General features: G+C 34.6%; 1 protein-coding gene across 7 annotated transcripts in view; it reads right to left on the reverse strand.

Annotated features, from left to right (window-relative positions):
* Nucleotides 1–12,780: 12,780 nt before the first annotated feature.
* The window catches only part of LOC125682299 (dnaJ homolog subfamily C member 13-like), a 54,300-nt gene continuing 44,540 nt past the window's right edge, over nucleotides 12,781–22,540 (reverse strand). For 4 of the 7 annotated variants that reach the window (XM_056155218.1, XM_056155220.1, XM_056155221.1 and 1 more), the window contains 6 exons: nucleotides 21,229–21,408; nucleotides 19,105–19,245; nucleotides 17,674–17,814; nucleotides 17,061–17,160; nucleotides 16,787–16,798; nucleotides 12,781–14,492 (listed from right to left, as the gene is read on the reverse strand). In XM_056155218.1, the coding sequence (XP_056011193.1) occupies nucleotides 14,389–14,492; nucleotides 16,787–16,798; nucleotides 17,061–17,160; nucleotides 17,674–17,814; nucleotides 19,105–19,245; nucleotides 21,229–21,408 (678 nt within the window). In that variant the 3' untranslated portion in view covers nucleotides 12,781–14,388. The remainder of the gene's footprint in view (nucleotides 14,493–16,786; nucleotides 16,799–17,060; nucleotides 17,161–17,673; nucleotides 17,815–19,104; nucleotides 19,246–21,228; nucleotides 21,409–22,540) is intronic. The other 3 variants (XM_056155223.1, XM_056155219.1, XR_008800201.1) reach the window with 2 other exon arrangements.

Here is a 22,540-nt window from a genome sequence, read left to right on the forward strand (position 1 = left end):
CATGTGTGGCACGATAAAGATCCCTCCCTGCTCAAAGGCCATAAGCGCCGAGCATAGGCCTAAATTGTGCAGTCCTTCACTGGCAGTGGTGACGTCTCCATATGAGTGAAATATTCTCGAGAGGGACGTAAACACTATTCAATCAATCAATCAATCTAGTAGTTCACTGAGGCTACAGCTAGTTTATAACGTAGAATCGGGTGGCGATATGGAAACCAGTAAATCATATATGTATGTATCACAGACTCTCGACGTTTTAAATATCTATAATAAAAAGGAATTGTCCTCCTGTAAACATAATATTTATTATATTTACAGGAAGACATTTTTTTATTATAGATATTTAAAATGTCGGGTGCCTGTGGTATGTATGTATGTAAAATATTATGTTATGCATTCAGTCGTGTCTTGGTGGTGGGTTTGAGTTCATAAACGATCTAACGAGCAGAATTCCAGATTGTGTTACTGTTATTTTCCATACAGATATTTTAAGAGTATGATTAATTCATATTCAGATGAACATAGTGAGGGGGAATATAATATTGCCGAATCGCATCCAAATTTCTTTAGTGCAAAAAAAAAAAAAAAAAAAAAAAAAAAAATGTCAGAGCTCGGTTGGGCTAGGAAAAGCGTCACAATTTTTTCTGCATTTCTGTACACATTTTTTCCAATATATTTTTTATAAATTTGAAAAGGCATCTATAATACAATTTTAGATAATGACGATACCCATTCGACAGTATCAAATTTTAGGGGCCAGACCCTCAAATAAAGGGCCGAGAGGGGTCAAAAGTATTTCCTAGATATCTTAAAACAAATACTACTACTACGGGGGCTTTCGTATTTAAGACCTTGAACGAGGTCTGTCATAACAGTTAGGCGTTGGCACGGTAAAGAATCCTCGCTGGTACGGCCATGAGCGTTAAGCTTAAAAGCCATTATGTTCTTATTCACCAGTTCAACCGAACATAAATCATTTATAAAATAAAACACAAACACCTGTATGTAGGATGAGCTCGCATGCACTAGTGCAACAGACTTTTTAAATAAATACATATGTACAAAATCAATCTTTCATTTGACTTCAAAAACCCGTTCTACAAAAGAAAATAGAACAAGTAAATCAACAATTCTTAAAGTTAAAACGATATGCATCAATACTGGGAGGGGGGTGTAGTCTGTTGCAAAGTAGCAGCGAACTTCGAATGATTTGTAAACGCCCAAGATTCTACCACTTATACGTGGCTACCTCATGCGTAGCACGGACTCACCCGTAAACACTCTTCAAAAACAGCCAATCGATCTACCGATACCCAAAACACCCACCCGAATACAATACAAACTCACGTGTTTCACCGTCACTTTTATAAATATATTTATTAGGTCTTAATTTAAAGGGACTGATTCACGATTTTCCCCGAAATTTTCTTTTTCACTGTTAATGATCAAAATTTACTGCCTAATGTATTTAAAAGATTTCATATAAACATTAAGGTTATACATTATCACAGAAGCTCATTTTAGAGAGTTTATTATTTGTTTTGTAAACAAAGATTGCGGTATGTTATTGTTTACGAAATTTTCTAAGTTTAAATTATTATATCCTTCACATTTCAAACATTTTTGAGGTAAAATGTGTCATCTAAAAGTTAAAATTTGTGACTAGGCAAAATTAAGATGCTTTATATTACAAAAACAATATTTCACTCATATAAAGACTGGAGTCTTTGTTTACATAACACAGATTCAAGGCTAAAATATTACTTTTATTCTTGCATTCAGAAGGTCAAAATTTTGGCTGTCAACATTAAATGAGTTATATTTTTAATGTTTAACATATAAAATGAAAAATAGTTTTATCAAAAATCGTGAACCAGTCCCTTTAAAGTACTTTACCTACAGTTGGTGACGTCTCAATAAAATTTTCGAAGGTGATCATAGGAGAGAATCTAAATCAAACAATCTTAGCAGGTATTCACGGGGGTTAGTTCACCTACAGCTAGTAACCCCTCAATACGAATTTAAAATAATTCTGGAAGAAACGTAATTTTTAACAAACAAGCAAACAAAAACCATCCCATGAAAGATGACTATAGTATATGCACGGAGCCCCGTGTCGCGACAGGCGTTGGTACGATAAAAAAGCCTTACTGCTACGGCCCCGAGTGCTAAGCATAGGTCTAATATTTTTATAGTGAAATGCAGGGATGGGACGCCCGCAAAATGATCATTGATTACGTAATATACGATTTATTGGGGGAGTGTGTCCGAAAGTTCTTTGTTCTTAAAGATATTTTTAAAGCATTATTAAATACAAATTGCTCAGAATGTTATTCTAAACAATGTACCATCTTCTTTTTTTTCTTTTTCAACTAATAGGGATTCCAGGATTGATCCCTAAAAGTGAATATCCCAATTATCTCGGAAACCAATAAACGGTCATCAGCAGTCACACCTTACCGGATAACGCTAACGGATAACGAAATTGTTAATCCGTTCCTTTGCGTTTCTCTTTCGGCCAACGCTTTCCTTGTCGGGCGAAGTCCGGTCTATCCGACGGAAAGTTTTGAGCATGTTCAAAACTTGAAACGGATACCACCGGACTATGGAGTCCGCTTATGCGTTTTAATCGTGCGTTTCTTTTCCTGTACTTGTCCAAATCATATTCTTTAATGTCCGGTGGACATGAGTCACGACCGGACATTCAGCGGGTCAACAGAAGATGTAATGGAAACCAACCCAATGTTTACGGACAAGAAACGCATGAAACGGTTGTCAAACGGAGGTCCACAGGAACGGTACAAGTCCTTTCGTCTAACCTTGAAAGAAAGTTATATCAGTTTCTCATGCGTCTCACGTTCGTTTAACCCAGTATTTGTCCGTTATTCAGACGGTAATACTTTCGAGAATGTCTCCAGTTTCAGACAAGATTTCTACCTATGAATCTTGGACGTTCTGCTTTCCCCAGCATTGTCAAAGGGAGAAGATGGGGGTTTTGTAGCATTTCCCCGTGTCCTGCTTTTACCCTTTCCAACATTTGAAGACCTTCCTTTTTGAGGCATCGTGGAAAGATGTCCGCGAGGGTGATAAGTCTGAAAAGATATATCCACTTTCGATTATATCCGTTTTGTCAGTCACGTGGCCGTTACACGTCCGTTCGTCTAACGTTTAAAAAACGTTATATCAGTTTCTCATGTGTCCCATGTTCGTTTCACCCGGTGCTTGTCCGTTATTCAGACGGTAATGTCCGTTGATTAACCGTTGATTGCTCGATACGTTACGTCTAACCCGTGTCCAGTAATTGTGCGGTTCTTACGCGTTTTAAACGCTTCATTCACCAATCGCGGGATCCCCAAGCAACGGCTACAACCAACGGACAGCATTATGTCTCAATCATTTTTATCCTTGCGACATCCGTTTATGTTATCCGGTGTCCCTTTATGTTAAACGTTGTAGGACATATATGGATATTACGTTTTAGGGGCCAGTCTTTAAACACAGGGCCGAGAGGGTCAAAGGTATCTTCGAATATCTCAAAAAACTGAAAATAATTTGTTAGCATTACTGAAGCAATGTTGTGTCGCAAGTTCTGAGATCAGCAAAGTGGTCATTGATTAGTTAAAAAGGGATTTGTAAAAGAATAGTTGTGAATACTTTGATGCTCTCTATCTCTTTAAAACGAAAAATAGTTTTTCAACATAAAGCAATATTGAAGTTGAATTGGTCAGAATGTGACTCTGAACAATATGCCATCTTCAAGTTTTGTCTTGCATCCCCTTTTAAAGAATTCAGGGAATGACCCCTAAAACTGAATATCTTATCCTATATATGTTGAAAACTAAAAACATTTTGTCAAAAGTTGTGCATATTGAGAAAACCTATTCGACGATAAATAAGGGGTTGAAAGTATTATCTGAACATCTCAAAAACTACACGCACACAAAATTGAAATGTGCAGCATTATTAAAGCAAAGTCGTCAGTTTTGATGTTGTGCAACAGCCAATGACAGCAACACAATGGGTCGTTGATTACAGGATAAGAGATATAGTCTGTTCAGGGATCTGTGTTTGCCCAAATCTTAGTTTTGTATTCTATCCTCATGGGACTCGGGATGATAGGCAATGTACTTGTACTGTCTAACACCCAACTTTAATCAAATATTCAGCCGAGCCAAATTTCAACTAAAATTAACCTAACTCGTGCATGACCTTTTGCAATAACCCTGACATAGGGACCCACGACTTTCACTTTTTAACAGGACCTAGACTTTCACTTTTTAACGGGACCTAGACTTTCACCTTTTTAACGGGACTATCTACTTTCATTTTAAGGGGACCTGTTACTTTCACCTTTCCACTCTTTAACCTTCTACTTTCACTTTAACGGGACCCGTGACTTCACTTTTAACTACTCATTTTTGTCTTGGAGATTAATCCTGAGTCCCATACATCCACACGATCGCTAAATAAAGAAATGAGTAAGGTTCATCGTCCTTTACATCAATATTATCTTAATATTATGTTGCTTTTTTCTCTGTATTATACCCAAATCATTTAATTTTACAAGTTACACGCTTTTTCATTGGTTGAAAAATTATTGGAATATTGTATCCAACGAAAACAAATAAATGGCCGGAACTACTTTCTATTGGAATGTTGGGGATTCCTCTGGATGCTTCGTATTTATATATGGATTAGGGAATCCCGAAAAGAAAAACTTGACAATTCTATCGATCTATATAAAACAAATATAAATTATGATTAATTATGCAAAATGAAATAAACATCGCTATTTGAGGGCAACCCCCCCCCCCCCGAAATATAACAACACACGTCTGCTTCTGCCACAGGGGGTATCTATATCACTCTGATCAATCATACAACGGGTTATTAATAGAAATTCAGAAGCCTGTGGCTTCTGCAATTCCGGGCTGAGAGTTAAATGTATTCAACCGGGGGTGACAATAGTCCAGTTTGCACCTTAATTGCGACAACTTCCTTCATGTCACGAACCCAAATACCAGATACACCGCACACTGCCTCAGAGATACTGCAATATATTAGCCCTTTAAAACGACTATGGTTTCAAACTCCGGCATAATATATTTTTCCATAATCCTGCCAGGCACGTTAAATATCAAAATCATAAAAAAGCCAGGAAAACGTCAGATATTTCGGATTAAATATGTTTATGAGTGGGCACCGAAACGAGGCTTCCATACGACGTTACAACAGCCTTGGGATTTCACTGATAAAACTCGAAAAACCCTCTGTAACACACACTTATCCACCTGGAAGCCGTGACAACCCTCAAGAGAACCCTACCTTACCTCCCACATCTTGATTATTCACGTGTCCCACGCTTTCCGTTAGTACCGACATCGAACTTTGCACTTAAGCAATTTTCTCTCAACAGGACTTATGTAAGGGTTAATGTACTCGTATCGCTCCATTTCTTAAAAGTAAAGGACCGAGGCCCCGAAGGGACCGAGGTCCATTACTTTTAAGGAATGGAGTGATACGAGTACATTGACCCACTTAAAATCCACCTTTGCTGGGCCCCAATAAAAACTAAACTTTGTGCATTTTAATCATGTCTTACATTTTTCATTCTTTTGTTGCATGTATTTATATCTACTTGTATAAAGGTTGACCTACTTTCCGAACACTCCATTCCTGAAAAATAATGGAGTGTTCGAATAAAAGAATGACGTCATAGGTGGATTTTAACTCTAACTCGTCCTTTAAAAACTGCATTCTTCAGTCCACAAGAAACCCGTTTGCTCAACAGTAAACAACAATTCTTTTTTTGAAGTTGTGTATTAACAAATTATTACGCCCATCTCGAAATGACATAGAATGTAGTCCAAGAATAACTCGTTAATTCAACTCAAATCAAATAATATTGTATCATATAAACTCAATTGTTTTAAAATATTAAATGATAAGGAATGAATTTATTATTTTTTTGTTGGATGGAGAAATTCCACGAAAAAAAGAGACGGAAACCTTTGCATCACGCGCTACGCGCAATGATGCAGTTTTCCGTCCCCCCCCCCCCCCCCCCCCCCCCCCCCCCCCCCCCCCCCCCCCCCCGTGGAATTCCTCCATCCAACGAAAAAATAATAAAGTCATTCCTTAAAGAATATAATATTTACTGATAAAAATGTATCCTATGATCATGATTTGTGAACAACTAGTATATGCAATCGATCGATACGTGATTAATTTACAATTGATAACTTCTCGATTGCTGATCTCATCGATTAATCTGGTATGGAACCTTGTAATCGGATCCCCCCCCCCTTTTCCTCTTATCTTCTAAATAATAGAAAGAACGTGTATCTTTGTCATCTTAGCATCTGTGCTCTGATAATGCCTGTGAATAAAATGCTGAATGTATCGAAATATATAAAATAGTTATAAGATTGTTATATAAAAGATTGCATCTATTTGTTGTCAGTTTTATAGATGTCTGTGTGATGCGTCATGTGAATAAAATCTCAGTATATATACTCGTTTATAGTTATTCCCGTTATATTTTATATAAGGAATCACTTATTCTAAATCTGAACACTATCAGCAATCAGATGTGTCTAAAGTCTTTTCATCAAAGTTATTTATATCGATAAAACCGTAATAATTAAGATAATTAATTAGTAGTAATCATAGTTTACTATCCCATGAATCAGTTGATGTTCGCTTTTACCATAAAGAATGAAGCTATTTTTAACTGTTATACAGTTAGCCAGATTTGGAACCGTCTCTCTACGTGAAATTACTATAGACATGTGTTAGAGGCGGATCTACGATTTTACAAAAGGGGAATTTTAAAACTTCTTGATATATTGACCCAAGCTTAAATGAGTTATTATAGATATTATTTTGAATATAATATACTGCGGGGGGAGGGGGGGGGGGGCAGTAAAATTAAGAAGGCATAAATCACAGGAGGGATGTGCCTATTTCCTGTACACGAACGCCAGGCATATTAGATGATAAATCAAATTGTTGAAAGCATATAAAAACTCATTAGGATTTATTGATTTCAACTATTCGAATTATTGATATAAAAAAAATATAAAGGAATTCTTGTAATATACATATTACTACTTAAGATTTGACATAGTTCAAATATGTCAAATCAAGAATTCAAATAACTGATATAAAATTCTAATGATAGATTCAGGTATAAAAATATGATGTCATGATTTTGAATTACTAATTTGAAAGCTTATGATTAATAAGATCAAATTAACACTCAAATACATGCATGTGCAGACAAAAAATAACGCGCGTAACTAGCGCAAAGTAAGCTGAATAGATTTCAAAAATTTACATGAGATTTAGATGAAATTTTTTTCATAAGAATTGTTTTCAAGTATCCGATGTTCTATAATTCTTCATGCTTGTCATTCAACACTTAAGGTAAGGTTTGCGATATTTTAACACGTAGCCAACCAAGTCATGTTGCATATCAGTATGTTCAGTAGGAAATTGACTTTAAATATTTGGATCATAAACATTTATAAAAGCAAATAAAATGATTACCTACCGAACTTTGTTTTCATGGTAACAGATTAAAAAGAATTATTTCATATATGCGATTTGTCACTTTCGTTTAATAAATGTACAACTTCTGAAGGGTGCATCCACAGGGGCTAAGCCCGTTTTGAGCCCGAACTTTGATACCATATACACAGGGGCTAAGCCCGTCTTGGGCCCGGACTCTGATACCATAAATATGTTTATGATATCAGAGTTCGGGCCCAAAACGGGCTTAGCCCCCGAGGGTGCATCGAACTGTTTTAAACAATTTCACTATCAAGGGATACGGATCAAGCTGACGATCGATGAGGGTGAAATTAGAATTGTATCAATTGATATTAAATAATGGGACTTTAGACACAAAAAAAACCCACAAATATGATGAATAAATAAATATTTATATCAATCAGGATAATATATATTAGATATCTGTGTGTGAGCCGAGTCGAATCTCAGCCGAGATTTACTATTGCCTCAATCGTAATACAAATTAAATTTAAAATCACTACTAAATTTCAAGGCACATACATATGTAGTAGCCAGTTACTATTACATTTACCAAATGGAAATGTTTAGTGGCTTTCGACAAGTGGTTCAAAGGTCAGTTGAAAGTAATACGATCCTAAATTGTGACACTATGAAAGGCCTCTACTCCATCTAGTTTCATTTATAGCTCTACAAGTAATGTCCATCCCGTGAGAATCTGTGTTAGAATGGGTCCTCAGTCCCCCCCCCCCTCCTCGGGGGATCCAGGTTAGAATAGGTCCTCAGTACCCCTTGCTTGTCGTAAGAGGCAACTATTTAAGGGGGCTGGATGCGACCGCAAAAACCGTAAGCTACGATCGTAGGCCTAAATTTTGCAGCCCTTCACCGGCAATGGTGTATGGAGCGCCAAATTAACATAAACTCAAATAATTGAAGATATCTTCAATTATTTGAAGATATCATCAATTCAATTATTGCTCTCTTTAATTGAATTAATGCGCGCATTAAATCAATTATTGCTCTCATCAAATTAATTAATGCGCGCTTCAATTCGATTATTGCTCTCATCAATTGAATTAATGCGCACATCAATTGAATTAATGAGAGCAATAATTGATTTAATGCGCGCATTAATTCAATTATTGCTCTCTTCAATTCAATTGATGAGAGCATCAATTGAATTAATGAGAGCAATAATAGATTTGATGCGCGCATTAATTCAAATATTGCTCTCTTCAATTCAATTGATGAGAGCATTAATTTCGTAGAAATATTGCTCGCAATAATTGATTTAGAGCTCGGTATAAATAATTTGATGATCTCTTTAATTCAATTGAAGATATCTTTAATTATTTACAATGCTTTTATATAAGGAATTAATGCGCGCATCAATTCTTTGAAAGAGAGCAACAATTCAATTAAAGAGATCATTAATTCAATTGTGGATATGTTGAATTGAAGATATCTTTAATTATTTAGTTGCTCTCTCTAAAAGAATTATTGCTCTCTTCAAATGAATTAAAGATATCATTAATTCAATTGAAGAGAGCAATAATTCAATTAATGCGCGCATTAAATCCATTATTGCTCTTATCAAATGAATTAATGCGCGCATCAATTCAATTATTGCTCTCATCAATTGATTTAATGCGCGCATTATATCAATTATTGCTCTCTTCAATTGAATTGTAGCGCGCATCAATTCAATTGTTGATATCATTAATTCATTTGAAGAGATCATCAATTCAATTAAAGCGCGCATCAATTCAGCAGAAGAATTAATGCTATCATCAATTCATTTAATGCGCGCAATAATTCAGAATTGAAGATATCATTAATTATTTGAAGAGATCTTTAATTCAATTGTTGCGCGCATCAAATGAATTGATGATATCTTCAAATAATTGAAGATATCTTCAATTATTTGAGTTTATGTTAATTTGGCGCTCCATAATGGTGACGTCTCCTATGAATATGCATTCCAGTTTAGATTTGTTGGTCAAGGTATGCGACATTTTGGAAAGACTATACATGTATATATGGGGGTTACAGCTATCAAGTCTTCATGAGATATAGCGCATAGTTATAACTATATAAATTTCCACTCAATTTAGTTAAATTTAATTAGTAACCAAAGAAAATGTGTATGTTGCCACCATTTTAAAGATGTCAGACATACAAAAAAAAACAAACAAGAGGCCCAAGGGCCTAGAATCGCTCTTCTGATAAATTGTACAACCCCACCATTTCTATTCTTAGCCTCTTAGTATTCTAAATCTTTAGTTAAATCCTAAGAATTCAAAAAAGTAGGTCAATGTGACCTACTTTTTGGTTTACACATTTTGAGAACCCAAGAAATATCAACTGACAAAGTTTGATGATTTTAAGCCAATTAGTATCTGAATATTGAAATATAGCTGTCAAATTCCAATCGTAGGTCATGGTGACCTACTTTTTGGTCAGCGAACTCCGAACATGCAAGACCCATCAACTGACAAAGTTTGATGATTGTAGGTCAAATAGTATCTGAAATATATAAATATAGGTGTCCAATTCCAAAAGTAGGTCAAGTAGACCTACTTTTTGGTCGAAACCCTTCGAACATGCAAGACCCATCAACTGACAAAGCTTGATGACTGTAGGTCAAATAGTATCTGAAATATATAAATATAGGTGTCCAATTCCAAAAGTAGGTCAAGGTGACCTACTTTTTGGTCGACACACTCCGTAGACTCAAGATGCATCAACTGCCAAAGTTTGATGATTGTAGGTCAATTAGTGACTGAAATATATAAATATAACTGTCAAATGCCAAAAGTAGGTCACGGTGACCTACTTTTTGGTCGACACAAACCGAAGACTGAAGACGCATCAACTGACAAAGTTTGATGATCCTAGGTTTTACAGTGCCCAAAATATGCATCTAAAATTGAAAATGTGAAATTTGAATATCTGTAAAATTCAAAAAGTAGGTCACTGTGACCTACTTTTTTATAGATATGTTTCAAGGCCTCAAGATGCATCAACTTACAAGATTTGATGATTCTAAACCTCTCGGTATTTGAAATAACAACTTAAAATATATCTATAAATGATAAGCCATAAAATTCAGAAAGTAGGTCACGGTGACCTATTTTTCAGTTGACTCATTTCAAGGTCCCATGATCCACCAACTGACAAGTTTTGATGATCATAGGCTTCAAAGTGTCCAAGATATGCATCAAAATTAATTTTAAAATAAATACCTGAAAAATTCAAAAAGTAGGTCACCGTGACCTACTTTTGAGACAACTTGACACAAGGTTCTAAGATGCATCAATTGTCAAAATTTGATGATCCTAGTCCTTATAATGACTAAAATATCTAAGATTTAAGGAATTTAAAAAATTTATAAATTTAGGTCAACTTTGAAGTGACCTTGAGACCACGCCCTTTGCCCCAGGGTAATGCCTTGAACAATTTTTAATCTACAACATATCCTCATCCTTATGTGTAAGTTTGGTGATAATCTGCCCTGTGGTTCTTGAGAAGAAGATTTTTTAGCAACCACTACTTTTGTTTGTATTTTCCTGATTATCTCCCCTTGTTAAAGGGTCACATCCCTCTATTTAGTATGTATGAAAGCCCTTGGGCCAATGATACCCTTTAACAAATTTGAAAAAAATTGGCCAAGGGGTTCTTGAGTTATAGCCCTTTTTCTAAAAAGTTTACGCATACCGCACAAATGGCCATAGCATTAGCTCTTTGAGCCTTTGGCTCAGAAGAGCTAAAAAACCAGAAGTATGGATCAACATAAGAAAATCAAAATTTTTGTAACACAGAGTAAGAATAGATAAAAACTTGGTAAAATGACAATTTTTAATGTCAACAGTTTAGAAAAAGTGCTAATTTATAAATATGTATAAATCAATTGTGGATATTGGGAAAATCATTGTACAATGAACATACATAGTACATGTACAATTGAGGAAATACTTTGTACCAGCATTATTGCCCTTGACATTTTTTAATCAGAAATATATATTGATTATCTATGGAAAATATAAACTTTTTGACCAACAATAGTTTACCTTTTTTATTTTATCCAGTGAATAAAATTTCCCCGAAAGATTTATTTCCATCATGTGCAAAATTTAATTTAATAAACTTTTTTCAAAAACATGTTTGTAAAATATTTGCATGAAAATTTCAATCACAAATCCCAGAAATACTATCAATATTTAGTATTAGCATATAGTATTTAGTTGTATTCATTGAATGAAGGACAGCCAGTTAATGTTGTTTCTTCTAGGACAACTTGCTGATGGAGTAACCATTTCTCTCCCAGTTAAATTATTGACCCCCTAGGGACTGATTCCTACAAAGAACAAAACGTGATGGTCACGCTCGTGTAATTATAGTCAGAAGTTAATTGGATTACATCAAACCTTTGACCAATTACATGACAAAGCTGTGACACCTCTCCACAGGTAGCAGTGGTTTTTTAACTACATGTATAGCAAAGGTACAGACCCCCCTGCAGATAGTTCACAAGGTCACACGCAACGTTTCTCCATAATATAAAAATATTCTTTTGACATTTCAGGTACAATTCACTTGCATCTGATCTTGTTTCTGAAAAAAAAAACCCACCTTGATGTGTTATAGATTTACATCTGTGGTTGTGAAGTCAACTACATGTATAATGTATAACAGAAGGTTGTATATATGGACACTGTTAAATTATTGCAGCAAAGAAGGGAAGAAAAATCTTTGGATCCATTTTTAGATCAAACCTGGGACCCTTGCATGACTAGTTAGGTGATCTATCCACCAGGCCGAAGTATAGTAATTTTACTGCAATATTTAAACCTATTTCATAAATTTACAAAAAAATCTTCATATTGAGGTATAGTAATATTACTGCAATGTAAAATTTAAACATATTTCTGGAATCTTACTAATTAAAAACTCTTAAAAAATATTGAGGAGGTAAAAAAAATAGTTTTATGAAAAATGGTAGAAACGTTGCATTTGACCTGGTGCAGGAGTTTTTCATTTTATCTGCACATCTATTCATGTTGAAATAGAAAAATGAAAGCACTCTATAATATCAATGACAACCTCCCCAAACAAATTATCTCATGACCTGCTGTTAATGCAGTGCAATCCTCAGAAAGCTACAGTCTCAAGAAGTACATGTAAGACCAGTTGAAAGTTAACTATGATTCTATAGCAAAGCTACAGATACAGAAAATAAAACAGATCAAGTATTTGATTCTTTAATGATAACAATGTTAATGACAGTCAGAGAGACAGTGATAACAGTTTTCTGTGGCTCAGGACAGTTTGTCCAGTCAGCCAGTATTATGACATTTTTATGACATTTGTATTATACCGATATGAAGATGATGATGGTGAAACTCGTAATGCTGCATTGAAATAAAGCTTCATGATATATTCTACTAATTAAATGATTTATTCACGATTGACCTACCCCTGGGTAAATCATGCAGATGTGTGCACACTAACCACAAGTTCTCCCTGTTGGGTTTATCCATGACAAAAACAAGCAGTGAATAAAAGTCTTTTCAATTACAAATATTACAAATTGCATTTATATTGCGACAATCTGGTGAGTTTTCATAACTATTGCAACATGGTTTTTGATGAGGACTATTGCAATATTACATTTATTTCTAAATTTCAAGAATTTTCAACACTAATGCATTATTAGTAAACACAATATACACACTACAATACACATAGTTCAATCTAGATTTGTTCTCAACATGAGTAGAATATAACAAATAAAATGATAAATATATACACTGCAATGTTTAAAAAATAGTTGGCATTGACGATGAAGCTATCAATTTAAACTTTCTATCAATTATGTATATATATAATCACTGGGGTACTTTCACTTTCCACTTGTCATCTATGCAAGTTTCAAATTTTGTACAAGTTCACTGAGCTACTCCCACTTTCAATAAGTGCACCATTTAATATTCATTTATAAACCCAATTTGAAAGTACCATTTCATAATCTGATTGGCATTAGGAATTACAGTAACCTCCTTAGAAATTGAATTACAGATATTTTTTTTGTAAGGTTGATAATTGATTACAAATCAAAGAAAAAGCAACTTTCACAAATATTTTTTCACAGTTTGTTTGCCTTCTGGTAGTTAACGGTAAGCACATTTTCTGGAGACAATAACCCACAACAGATATCAGACACTTTGATATTATCCTAATTATAGAAATTCAATTAACCAAAGAAACAACAACAAAAAAAAAAAACCAAATTGAATTTAATGAATACAACAAAAAAAAATAAAAATATTCAATCACAGTACACATATCAATGGACAAATAAATCTGCTGACATCTGTTTTTCTAAAAATCCACTACTATTTAATGTTACATTGGTTACTTAGCACTATCTATCAGTAAACTTATTCTAGAAAAAAAATATACACTCTACAAATACCCTCTTTATTGTTCAAAATAATATCAACAAAAAAATCCAAGGACATCCCAGGCAAAACCAAACCAGTTCCACGGATTGTTCGACCTTGTATAGTCACTAAATTCATCTTGTGATTAATGGTCAATTAATACAGAAGACATTACCATCAGTGGACATGCACCTCATCCAGCACCAACTGACGAAACAAACATTTATCCATAAACAGGAAGCAGAAAGCAAATTGCTTTTGACATGTACATGATACAATAAAATTACATTAAAAAATGTCCTGCACCAATCCATTACCGTGGTAACCTCTCTTGGAGCCCCCCTCCCCCCCTAAGCACTGTACTTGAATCCAATGATGGCAGTACATTGTAGTAATTTGTGACTGGTCACTCTCAGTTCATAAGATCATCATGTCTATCGACAGGGGGCGGTCGATCAGGCATGGTGGAGCGAGTTCCAGCGGTCAGATATCCGGCCACGCTTGGTCCTGTAGGGCCTGGAAAACAAATACAGCACTGAGTGGAGGATTCTATAGAAAGTCTAGTCTTAATAATTCTAAAATTCTCACCAGTATAAAATGACATTCTATGGACAGTTTTGTGCTTTAATTTGTGTATCACTTCATAATTACATGTATTGAGAGTATTGGTTGAGCTCACAATACACCAATGTTACTAATGATGGTAAGAATTATAGAATTTTTCTACAATTATACACCCCTCCACCCAATATTTTCACAGAAAATACCCCCATCTAGAAATTTAACATGTCTTTGCCCTGGGGATCTAGGGTGGAGACCAATTAGTTACACTGTAAGTATACACATACATAGATATTGTTTTTCAAACACTACGTATCACCAGGTGTTTAATTAAGGGCTGACTGATGTTAGCAATGGGTGGATATCTGAAGGAATGCGTCAAGAGGTATAAACGATCTGAATAAAGGAAAGCTCAGCATAAAAATAAAAAAAGATCTGCACCTCACTGTTGATATACTTGTAAAGCAGACTGGCTCTTCATGCATCATCAGTCTGTGTAAATGGTACACATATCTTGTAAGCATGCATGTTTAATTTCCCCAAAAGATGTTCACAAATGACAAAATTTAGTCGCATTTGTTAGATTTCATCTATGAGTCAATAAATAAGGCATCTCATTTGATATTTTAAAATCAATATCTATATCACCCCAGCCCCTGATCCAATTTGTTAAAACAAATAATAATCATCCCTTTATAAGACTTGTAATTATAAAAATTGGATCAGAAGTGAGGACACGAAAATTTATTAAAAGCCTTTAAAAGTTCGCATATTTAACACAATTTCAAGAATTTTCGAAATCAGTAAAAGTTGCAGATTATGAAGTCACGATACAAAAGTCATTAGGAGTACAACATTATAACGAGAGACAAGTAGAGGACATGCACCCTGTTGATAATTAATGCGCCCTTTACCTGTAAGCCATGACTTTGAAGTTTTGGAAAATTTATACGGCTGAATAGTGTCATTCGTGAAGCTACCTTTTATAGTCACCAGTTAATCACAAAACAATGTTCCCCTTGCTATTCCAAAGTAATTTAAAAGACTATGATGGAAAAATCTAGGTAATTATCTTCACGTGTCTGATACAGCAAGGTACAAACTTGAATGTCTACAGAATGTCCAAAACCATGACAAGGACATAACCATTTAATGGAGGTTTGTAATGAAACGAGAAATTCCTTGTGCACATGCTGCCTCTGTAATGATCCATATATACCGTCATCCAAACCAATATATTTGTATATTGCCTTGTGATGGAAAAACAAACATGCAATATAACAAGCCCAAATGATATACGTAGAATTAGTCCGAATTTCTAAACTTTCCATTCACACCATTACAATGTTGGAGTAATCATCAGAGGACCTGTCAGTAATTTTATGTTTGATGCAGTGCTGGGATTGAGAAATGAACCTTCTGATTTGGAAGTGCCCTAACCCCTAGATGACAACTAATGGTAATTTGTACATGACCGTGATTCTCTACAGATGTCTCTTGCATAGTCGTCTTTCCTTACAACCTCGCATCTGACTTTCCAGAGGTATGTCACATCAGAAATGCACAAAAAGGAGTAAATTCACAAACCAAACAAAAAATTAAATGGCAGACTTAGTAGATGGTACTTATCAATAAACTTGACTACCCACTTCATGTTTTGTACTCTGCTTCTAATCATTTGTGTACCCAACAAACAGGAAAATCAATTTTCAAAAGGCCGCAACTGTGAAAACGTATCAAAACTAAACCTTCAAAGCATAAGGGGAAAAGTCCACACAACTGATTGACTACAGACGGACAGACAGACTGTGAGGAATTAATGTAAAAACTAAAGTTTATAGAAAATATGAATTACCCACAGAAAAGGTATAAGGTTACAATGTGGAAGTTATGTAGAATTTATCTGTGTCTTTATAAGGGTACAATGTGGAAGTTATGTAGAATTTATCTGTGTCTTTAGTGTTCAACTTGAGAAGTCTGCCATTAAGTGAAGACAATACATGTAAAACAAAGAATGGTACTTAATGCATCATTAGTGTGAAAATATCTTGGGTAATTTTTACTTTGTTAAACACAAACTAAATGGAAATGGAATTCACTCAAATAAAATTCTCTGTGCTAGTAACAAAACTTCACACACACAAACATATTACTAGTTTAAAATGTGCCATGTACTAAACTCTACCAAAAACTAACAAATAGTAAGAATAAGATATAGAAGAGCCAGACAGGATATTTCATGCCATTACCTGTGGAAGATTCTAGAAAAATCATGGAAACAAATGCAATACAATAAAGGTTTATATCTTTCATGCAAATAAAGGTTCTCGAAATCAACGTGGAGATTGGCAAGAATCAAAAACATAAATACATGAATGCATTACAATACTACATAAAAATCTCAGACCGGAGTGAAAGAAAAACCCAAAACTTTACACAAGAACTGTCTGTCTAAACTTAACATAGGACTTCATACATGTACTTTAAAATGGGACTTTTGAGAACTAGAAAGAAAATTTTTACCTGTCAGGTAACCAGCAATAGGTGTGTCAGATATAAATAGGTCATGTTTCTGGTCTTTGTATTCCCTCCAAACAGGTGACTTGTCTAAAATATTTGTTATCTGGAAAAAAAATATTTTGTCATCATAAACATTTTAAAACAAAACAAACTAGAAAACTAAATGATCAATGGCCTTACTGTAAGGTCATGACCTTGACCTATATATGGACATCTTCCTGAATGCAGCCTCTATTGCATATTCAATAATAGAAGTGTTGATTCCAAATTTGGGAAGATATCACATTACATGTACATACAATATGTGTGATTACAAAATATTGAATATATCACATTACATACAATATGTGTGATTTGTAGATTACAAAATACTGAATATATCACATTACATACAATATGTGTGATTTGTAGATTACAAAATACTGAATATATCACATTACATACAATATGTGTGATTTGTAGATTACAAAATACTGAATATATCACATTACATACAATATGTGTAATCAGCTGTAACACAGTGCTAAACTACTGAAATCAAGATACACCTGTAACTCTATAGAGATAACATAAATATACACTGTACCTAGTTATCTTATCTTGAAAATGCGCTCACCTGTTCACCAAACTGGAATGACCTCTGCATGGATTTGAGGGCCTTGACGATCTGTGCTTTTGTGGCTGCTGGTTTGTCTAGGGTCTCAAGTCCTCCCTCCAACAGCTTCAGCAGGAATGGGACCAGGTCTGTCTTAATGGCCTGTCAGTTATTAATCAAGTCATTAGCGAGTTTGTATTTCATTCAGCAGGTTATTAATCAAGTCATTAGCGAGTTTGTATTTCTTTCAGCAGGTTATCAATCAAGTCATTATCGAGTATGTATTTCATTCAGCAGGTTATCAATCAAGTCATTAGCGAGTTTGTATTTCATTTAGCATGTTATTAATCAAGTCATTAGCGAATTTGTATTTCTTTCAGCAGGTTATCAATCAAGTCATTAGTGAGTTTGTATTTCTTTCAGCAGGTTATTAATCAAGTCATTAGCGAGTTTGTATTTCATTCAGCATGTTATTAATCAAGTCATTAGCGAGTTTGTATTTCATTTAGCATGTTATTAATCAAGTCATTAGCGAGTTTGTATTTCATTCAGCAGATTATTAATCAATTCATTAGTGAGTTTGTATTTCATTTAGCATGTTATTAATCAAGTCATTAGCGAGTTTGTATTTCATTCAGCAGGTTATTAATCAAGTCATTAGCGAGCTTGTACTTCATTTATCTTTAAATGTACATCTTCATTCATTTGTAACTTGAACAGCTATTTAGTTACTAATAGTTACAGGTTCTGTATTTGCTGTTACTGCTGGGAATAACTTATTATTCACTGTGGCCAATGTGTAGCGATAGTAGATGAGTGGATCATAGGATCTCATCTTAATTAGATTGTAATTGTGGCCAATTTTCATGGATTTCTAAAACTACACTCTCATTGACATACAATTTTATAGATATATCCATACAAATGCATAGTTTATAATTTGAAGGACGAAAATTTAAATAGTGTACTGTCTTATTTATGTTTCATATTTCATAAATAAAGTAAAACTCCTAAAAAAAACTGGTCCCCCTCTAAATCGGCTAATTTTGAAAGTTCTGGCCAAAGGCTTATGCATTCCATAATCAATATACAGAAGCTCTCATAATATTGGCCACCTTGAGAACTGCACAACGGCCAGTTAAAAAAACCACTAAATGTTATCAAACGTATGAAATCCTCCTTCACCAAAACCTTCCACAATTGGTGAACATGCAAAAAGCTGTCATACTCTGAGTAAGTTTTTCTTAAAAATCAAATATCATCCATAGAAAAATCAATAGCATGACATTTAACAACATAAGCTTTGGAAAGGGACATAACTCATCACCTATTGTCCATTTTCAGTAAAACCCTCAAAAGTAAACTGGTAATTTTCTTCAGTCTAACAGCTTGCTGTTATGGAGGAGTTTCACTGTGTTTATTGCCAATTAATCCAATAATGAGTTTCACTACCTGAGACACCAGTTCCTCTTCCCCCTTGTCAAACAGCTTGTACAGGGTTTCTGCTGCCAGGGCAATCTGGTCCCGTCTGGCCTTCATTCCCACCATCACCGCACTGATGCACTCCACCTGGGCCATACTTCTAATGCAAATCTGCCAAACAATATCAGATAGTTCTAACAGAGTCAATACTGTACACTGTCAAACAATATCAGATAGTTCTAACAGACAATACTGTACACTGTCAAACAATATCAGATAGTTCTAACAGAGACAATACTGTACACTGTCAAACAATATCAGATAGTTCTAACAGAGACAATACTGTACACTGTCAAACAATATCAGATAGTTCTAACAGAGACAATACTGTACACTGTCAAACAATATCAGATAGTTCTAACAGACACAATACTGTACACTGTCAAACAATATCAGATAGTTCTGACAGACAATACTGTACATAAAGTACACACCATGATTTCTGTTTCTTTTTCTCTAGTCAATATTTGTATTTTGGTTATTTAGATGTTATAACTATGACCAACTAAATCATGTGTAGATACTGCTCCATAAGACCGTGCCTTTTACTCAGCTCTTCTTTTATATACATACACATTACACGTGAGATCAGGCAACGAAGTAGTAAATTCAGAACCGACACACCAATACGTACTGTAAATCACATTTATATATATTACCTGTAATTTCACAAGACTAGCATTTATTGACTGTAAATCACATTATATTCGTGAGAACATTATACCGGTATACCTGTAATTTCATAAGATTAACCTTTAGTGAAAATCAGGGATAGACATTAACTTTTTGTCTTACTTGCCCTTTGGGCAAGTAAACTCAAATTTCCACTTGTCCAAATGAAAAACTTTGTTGTCCAAAATATTTTTACTCCAATACATCTTTCAACTAGTAATTCTAATTATCTCCATTTATGGGGTCGACCACAATCAATGAATAGCCCTGTCTACCAAATGTAAAAGCTAGGTTACAACTGTGAATTATACAAAGGCTGGGTTGCCTAACCCTGGGACATTATTGTAATCGAATGTAATTTATGGCAAGACAAACCCCAAATGTAAAAGTTAGGAATAAGAAAATAACAGTGGCCAAGGTAGGGAAATAAATCTTTTCACTGCTAAGAAGTGGACAAGGGATGTACACTTGCAGTGATGTGTTTATATGAGTATATGATTAAAATTGAAAATTGGAAATAAAAGGTTTCAAAGGTGTAACAAATTACTTTTTAGTCAATAACTTAATAAAAAATGTGTATAGATGCTATCAATTCTGTAAATTGTATTACAGGTAAGAAAATGCAAAATAATGGCAATAGTGCTGAATTTCTGACACAAGGTACGGACCATCTGCTTTCAGTATCAATTAAACCCGTAAATTAGGATTGTCACGCTGCCTAAAAGTCACTTTTATAAATTGAAAAATGTTTTTTATTCTTGACATTATCTTTCTTTTAGAAATCGTCTTCCTGAATGTCACTTCGAGAGACAGCTGTGAAGCCGCCATTTTCTCACATGTAGCTAAGATAAGTTGTACGTCGGAGAGTTATGTGACTTACGTTATCAGAAACGTTACGATCTACGAAAAAGGGGCCTAAAAACTCAACAATTCTGTAGAAAACAAAAATATAGAGCTGGACTTTATTTTCGGATATTTAATATTTATCAACCAATCAAAATAATCACATTTCCTACTGAAATAATCACTTGCCCCTTAGGGCAAATGTGTAAGTGTGTATTGAGTTTCACTTGTTCGAACTTGGTTTTCACTTGCCTCGGGCAATCGGATAACCATTAATGTCGATCCCTGAAAATTTAGTTTTCGCGAATAAACTCTTACATACATTAATAAATAATGATGTGCAAAAGTTATGTCTCATGAACAAATACAGCACTGTATCCACATGGATATAAGGTCTCATGAAATAAAGGTGATTTACTGTATATTTTAAGCAAAGTAGAAGTAAATTAACTAGATATCTGCAATTGTATTGTTGATCAGGAGAACACATCGTATCAAACATCACGTCAAGGTTTTGATTCAAGTAACATTTGGATGGAATGAACCGTTATATACTCAATATCCCTAAATGAAGCTGACCTCATTATTAGCTAGCTGGTGGACGACTTGAATTGCAGCCTTAGGAACAGCATCGTTGCGATTTTTCATCGCTTGGAAGATCTTTGGAATGTATCCCAGGGAGGGCACCTGGTCCAACAACGCTGGCTGAGAGGAGAATAAACACACCACTCCTGTCGTCACAGTTTCTAAAGTCTCGTTCTACAAAAGACATATCAATGTCGTCACGGTTTCTAAAGTCTCGTTCTACAAAAGACATATCAATGTCGTCACGGTTTCTAAAGTCTCATTCTACAAAAGACATATCAATGTCGTCACGGTTTCTAAAGTCTCATTCTACAAAAGACATATCAATGTCGTCACGGTTTCTAAAGTCTCATTCTACAAAAGACATATCAATGTCGTCACGGTTTCTAAAGTCTCATTCTACAAAAGACATATCAATGTCGTCACGGTTTCTAAAGTCTCATTCTACAAAAGACATATCAATGTCGTCACGGTTTCTAAAGTCTCATTCTACAAAAGACATATCAATGTCGTCACGGTTTCTAAAGTCTCATTCTACAAAAGACATATCAATGTCGTCACGGTTTCTAAAGTCTCATTCTACAAAAGACATATCAATGTCGTCACGGTTTCTAAAGTCTCATTCTACAAAAGACATATCAATGTCGTCACGGTTTCTAAAGTCTCATTCAACAAAAGACATATCAATGTCGTCACGGTTTCTAAAGTCTCATTCTACAAAAGACATATCAATGTCGTCACGGTTTCTAAAGTGTCGTTCTACAAAAGACATATCAATATCTCTCTGTATAATATGTATAAAGATTGATATTTTGGCATGAATCTGAAATTTGTGCACTCATAATTTCACCGATACCAATACTGTATACCAGAAAATTTTCCCTGCTTGCTATTTCAGGCTAGATACATTTAAAAACAACTTCTTCTACTCTGAATTCATCCATTCAGGGTCAAAAATAAAATGAGAATTTTTTTCTCTCCAAATTCACAGGGTATCGATCCAACTAGGTAGTCATGTGATCTATCTTTTACACGATGTCATGTGATCTACATGTATCTTTCACAAGATGTCATGTGATCTATCTTTCACACGATGTCATGTGATCTATCTTTCACACAATGTCATGTGATCTATCTTTCACACGATGTCATGTGATCTATCTTTCACATGATGTCATGTGATCTATCTTTCACACGATGTCATGTGATCTATCTTTCACACGATGTCAAGCCCAGTTACTGCACAAGTACTAATCTTTCTGTAGTAATTAATATTTGGTGCAGTCAAAGCTGATGCACTGTTTGA

This window comes from Ostrea edulis, chromosome 2 (genome assembly GCF_947568905.1).
Source record: "Ostrea edulis chromosome 2, xbOstEdul1.1, whole genome shotgun sequence".
Classification (NCBI taxonomy): domain Eukaryota; kingdom Metazoa; phylum Mollusca; class Bivalvia; order Ostreida; family Ostreidae; genus Ostrea; species Ostrea edulis.